Genomic DNA, 5,475 nt, shown 5'->3' with positions numbered 1-5,475 from the left:
CCCAACTTCTGTGGATCAAGAAACAATTGGAAGATTTCGGAGTATTCTCAGACTGTGTGCTCTCTTATGTGATAATGCTAGTGCACTCAACATGGCAAAAAATCCAGTTCAACATAAAAGGACCAAGCACATTGACGTACGCCATCACTTCCTCAGAGACAATGTTGAGAAAGGGCTTATATACATGAAATTCTGCAGCACTGAAGATCAAATTGCAGATATATTTACCAAAGCCTTGAGAAGAGAACACTTCGAGCAAAATCGTCTGGCATTGGGGTTGATAAAACCCAATTGAGAACATGGTCCCTCAATGATTGGCTATGAAAGAAAGGTTCAGGTAAACTTAGCTAAAAGGTGTTTTCTGGCAAAGTCTAACTCATATCTATACCATTACAGGTAGACACACTTGATGATTATAGAGCAAATACATTTGAAACTGTATACACTGGTAAAAAGGGCAAAGCTTACAGACAAGAGATCAGTCGGAGAACCTGGTTCTCCTGACACAGGTTAGTAGTTTTTGTGTTCTCTCATGCACAATTCTGAACAATTAAAACAAGTGCCATATCATCAGCATGTCAGTTTTTAGTTTTGTGTCTTTTGAACCCAAACGCCTCACCAGTTATTAATCGACCTATCTCCTTAAAACCTGTCGCCCTTTTTCTAACCGATCCCTCTGTCATCATAAATACATCTATCTCCGTCACCACACTTCACACATCAACACTTCCAAACCTGCTTCCTATTCTTTCTCTCTTCAGTTTATTAAATCTTCTCTCTTCTTCCCACCATGGATGAAGATCAAATGATCTCTAGTATTATCGAGTCTTCACCAGTCGAAACACTAACGCCAGAATCTCCTCCTCACACTACTTATAACCAAAACCCTAGAATAAAGTCACCCCCTCACTCCGTCTCCTCTCCTACCCATTCGAGTTCCTATTCTCACAAGAGTCACCAAGCATCAAGTCTCACAAGAGGTGTTTCCCAGGGCTCTTCTCTTAACTCGCCAGAAAAGAGGGATGACACGAATATTGTTGAGAATGAGGAAAATCAAAAAAATCTCAAGTTCTCCTATAGAAGAAAAGTCAAAGGCAGACCAGGTTGAGGGAAATAAAATCATTGAGTCAACAAAGACTGCTCCTGAACCCCCGTCCAGAGGTACCTCTCCTACTTCTCCTGAGTTTCTATTGAATTTGCAAGAAAAGGAAGCAATCGAAAATATGTTGTTCATCGCCAATGAAGGGGTTTTTGTCGGAGGAAGTGAGGATGGTCTTAAGACTCGGGGGAAGAATCTGAGCCTGTTGGAGAGGATAATGAGCTTGTGCCTGTTGAACCTTCAGTACAGGAAGGTGCTACTAGGAAACCTGCTGGAGGACCTGATCCGCCTTCGGAGGATCCAACTCTGGTCTTACTCAGGAACCCCAGGTCAGTACTGACCCTGCTCCCTCTCCCCATTTAGATGTTGAGCCTCTAAGTGTCATTACGCCTGAGACAAGCCCTGTGTCTGAAAATCAAAAAGAGGATAATGAAGAAGATTCTGATGACTTACAAATTTCCAGTCTGCCTAGGCGTAGAGTAGCTGTTGGTGGAGAGCCCACTCCTAAGCGACCCACAACAAGGTTGCAAAAGAAGAAGGCTCTTAAGTCTGCTCTTAAGAACAGTCAAACTAAGTTAAGGAGAAGACAATTGGTGAAAGATGGCAAAGTAGTAAATGAGAAGATAGTGCCGGTTGTGAGTGTGGATGAAGAAGAAGCGAAGGAACCTAGTATATAGACTAGGAAGTTATCACAAAAACATGGTCTTCTCAAAACAATAGTAGGATCTTCTATGTATACTAAACATCTGACTAGGTCTATTGATGCTGTTGCTACTAAGAATATGGAGAAAGAGTCAGGTGAAAAATCTATGAAGTCTGATAAAAAGGAGAAAGGTGTTCGCAAGACTGCTAATAGAAAGGTTGATACTGATGAGGAACCTGGTTCCTCAAAGAAGGCCAAAGCTGATAATCCGAGAAGTGCTAGGAAAGAAAGATTGAGAACTCAAAAGGTGCTATGGGGGCACACATTTGCCTCTGATGTCTTGGAGGAGGCTGGCATGAGACAGTTAGTTGAGATCTATGATTTCCAACAATGGACACACTTGTTCACAAGCAACGCTTCTAGGGTATATGAGGAGGAAGTTCAAAGCTTTTATGCCGACTTGTACACGGTTGAGGATGGTCATATTTGTGCATTGGTGAATGGGGTTGATATGGTAATAGACTCTGCCTTGCTGGGATCTATTCTTGGTGTGCCCACTAAAGGGCTGTTTAGTATTCAGGGAGCTTGTACTCAGAACTTCAGAAATGCAATCTTGAAGGATAGAGCATTTCAGGAGGGGGAACGAGTGCAGAAGAAGGCCCTCCTTCCTGTTTACCAACTGCTATTTGAGATGGTAAACAAAGTGTTGCTGCCTCGAGCTGAACGCAGATCCATCACCTCTCGTTCAGACCTATTCCTCATGGAAGCACTGGACGACCTCACTACCATCAATCTGCCTGGGATCATGATGGACCACATGAATAAAGTGGCAGGCTTTAAAGATGGTGATCATGGGATGCCATATGGGTTCCTTCTTACCAAGGTATTTGAGCACTTCACGGTTCCTCTCGGACCAGTTAAAATGGGTGCCAAGAAGCAAACTTTTTCGAAAAGCACTCTTGAAGAATGTAAGTGTATAGAAAAATTTGGAGGGGTTGTAAGCACTTCTACCATTTCTCAGTTAATAAATTCTCAAAACAATGCTACTACTGAGATACGACAATTGAAAGCAAGGAATGCTATCCTTGAGACCCAGATAAGTCAGCTGCAAGAGGCACCTGGTTCCACCTGCTCGCAAAGCGAAGAGGCTGCTCGCCTGACGAAAGAAAACGCTGAGCTCAGGAAACAAGTGGAGGACCTGAAAGAAAGACTGCTCAATGAGAAAATATCAGCAAATGCTCGCATGGATTTAGTCCTCCAAACAATTTCCTTTACCTCCAAACCATCTCCTCCTCGTGCTTCTTAAAGTCTGTCCCCTCAGTGTCCATTCTGTAACCCGGCTTGTGCTCCTGTCTCTTCGTGTCAGTTTTTATGATGATAACTTGTGGTATTTTTGTTAATTGTTCTACTGTGTGGATGTGGAAGTAACATTGACTCTGCTCTTGCTGTAAAATCCAAAATATGTTAATGCAAGCTTTTCCCTTGTTGCTGTTTATGCTGTGCTTTTATGCTCTGTTCTTAATCATGACCATGTGCACATAAGTCGCATGAGTTAACTTAAAACTAGACTTCCTTCTTGCATAATTACCTATTTCTGATCTTTTTATGATGCCAAAAGGGGGGAAAATAATTGCACTGATGAAGGGGGAATGTAGAGATTCAAGGGGAAAACTTAAGGTCTTTTTGGTTCACAGTCTGGTTCTATGTGGTTCTTTCTGGGTTTTTCAATTATGAGTTTATCATCATCAAAAAGGGGGAAATTGATAGGTTACAAGTACTTTGTCAGAAGTACTTTGCTTTATGTTTTGATGATCTAACAAACTTACTATCCAGAACTAGATAAGGAACCTGCTACACATTTACAAGACCTTAAGATCACAAGGTTCCAGGTTGGGATTCAGCATGTGACATGATTCAACTCTTCAGAGTGGAAGGAACAGCTGAGGGAACAGGTCCCTACTAGTTCCCGAGGAGACTGTGTGAAGTCAACTCTCCAGCTGGATAGTTGCTGCCTGCAGACGCTACAGTGCAGGAACAGTGTAGCAGTCAACTTTCCAAGGAAGACTTTTTACCTACCTTGCTTACATCATTGTAAGTGATGTCACACATGTATATATACAATCAAAGGAGGTAAAATACATTTACTTGAACACTTAGAGATTTCACTCAAGCTCACTCACGTGACCATTCAACAATCAAGTTTCAAGCGCTTCAAGAACAAAGAACAAAGCAACTACGGACCAGTTCCCACATCGAGTCATTGTATGTCCTTAGTTGAGTTGTAACTTTGTAATAGTTCTTCAATTGTAATTCCTATCTAGCTTGTTTAGAAGCATTATATAGGAACCCCTTTGTAAACCTTAAACCAGTGTGTTTGAGTCTTGGCTAGAGTTAGTCATGTTGTAAATTCTTTGTAATAGAGTTATTACAAAGTGGCTTGTAATAGGTGTGTTATAAGTTAATGAGGGATTAAGAGGTTAATTCCTAGGTTACATAGGTTGTAATCTAAAAGTTGCTCAGTAGTGAAGTTTAAATCCTACAAGGGTAGGTCGTGGTTTTTAATCCCATTGAGCCGGACATTTTCCACGTAAAATTCTTCTTGCCATTTAAATACTGCTGCTGTGTGTGTACTGATTGAATCTGATAGAGAACCTGGTTCTCTACAGAGTTTGGTGGACCCTTATGTTCTATCACTATACGACTGATACCAACGGAAATGACCTACAGCCGGACGAGTAGAGAACCCAGAATGTCATAAGTCACAAGCTAAAGAAAAAGACATAGTACTCCTATACTCCAGATTCTAATACAAGAAGAAAATACAAGAAGTCTTTAATTTAAGTAAGAGTAGATAGGGACTCCTAGGTCTGCGGACGCGGCAGATATACCTCGAAGTCTCTACATTCGTCCCGTCTCACTGGAAATGTGGCTGGAAAGAGGTACCTGGATTTGCACACATAAAACATGTGCAAGAAAGGGCATGAGTACACCACAGCGGTACCCAGTAAATGCAAAGCCTAACCTCGGTCGAGATTGGGTCAGGCCCTACTGGTATATATATATACAAAATGATTAAGAATGAAATATCACAGTAAAGATAGATACAAAACTTTAACGAGAATGAAATCACAGAAAAACAACAGCTCAGTATACAGAGATAACAATAGGGGATCTCTCGGGATACCGTCTCGTAGTCCCAAACATAAATGTGCAGGGGATCTCCCGGGATACTGTCCCGTAGTCTCAAACGTAAATGTGCATGGGAATCTCCCGGAATACTGTTCCGTGGTCCCAAAGTAAATATACAGTACAGGGGGGATCTACCGGGATACCATCCTGTAGTCCCAAACATAAACGTGCAGGGGATCTCCCGAAATACCGTTCCGTAGACCTAAAGTATATATGCAACTCAATCAACATAAACAACAGTTTCAACAAGGAATTCTACAGTTTAGACTAAGTTCATATCAAAGAAGACAGATAATTTTCACTAAACATGCTGCATAGAGTTCAGATAGGCAATTAAGGCAGTAAAGACAGTTAAGGCACATAGGCATGCTTTCCTAAGCTAAACAGGATAGTTGCATATACTAGTGTTGTTCAATTAAAGGAAAAACAGATATTTGCTTAATGAAAATGGGGTTTTTCAACAAATAGCCCGTGTACGCACTCGTCACCTTACGTACGCGACGCTCATATATCAAACAGTACCAAATCCTAAGGGAAGTTCCCC

General features: G+C 41.5%; 1 protein-coding gene across 1 annotated transcript; it reads left to right on the top strand.

Annotated features, from left to right (window-relative positions):
* Positions 1 to 1,830: 1,830 nt before the first annotated feature.
* LOC109211739 lies at positions 1,831 to 3,048 on the top strand. Its single transcript, XM_019375312.1, has one exon. The coding sequence runs from the start codon at positions 1,831 to 1,833 to the stop codon at positions 3,046 to 3,048; it is 1,218 nt and encodes a 405-aa protein (XP_019230857.1).
* The last annotated feature ends 2,427 nt before the right edge of the window (positions 3,049 to 5,475 follow it).

Source organism: Nicotiana attenuata, unplaced genomic scaffold (genome assembly GCF_001879085.1).
Source record: "Nicotiana attenuata strain UT unplaced genomic scaffold, NIATTr2, whole genome shotgun sequence".
Taxonomy (NCBI): domain Eukaryota; kingdom Viridiplantae; phylum Streptophyta; class Magnoliopsida; order Solanales; family Solanaceae; genus Nicotiana; species Nicotiana attenuata.
This window is presented reverse-complemented; position numbering and strand designations above follow the sequence as displayed.

Bases quoted from the DNA above. Each gene is read 5' to 3' on its own strand.
- LOC109211739 (XM_019375312.1), top strand. From the start codon at position 1,831: ATGTATACTAAACATCTGACTAGGTCTATTGATGCTGTTGCTACTAAG.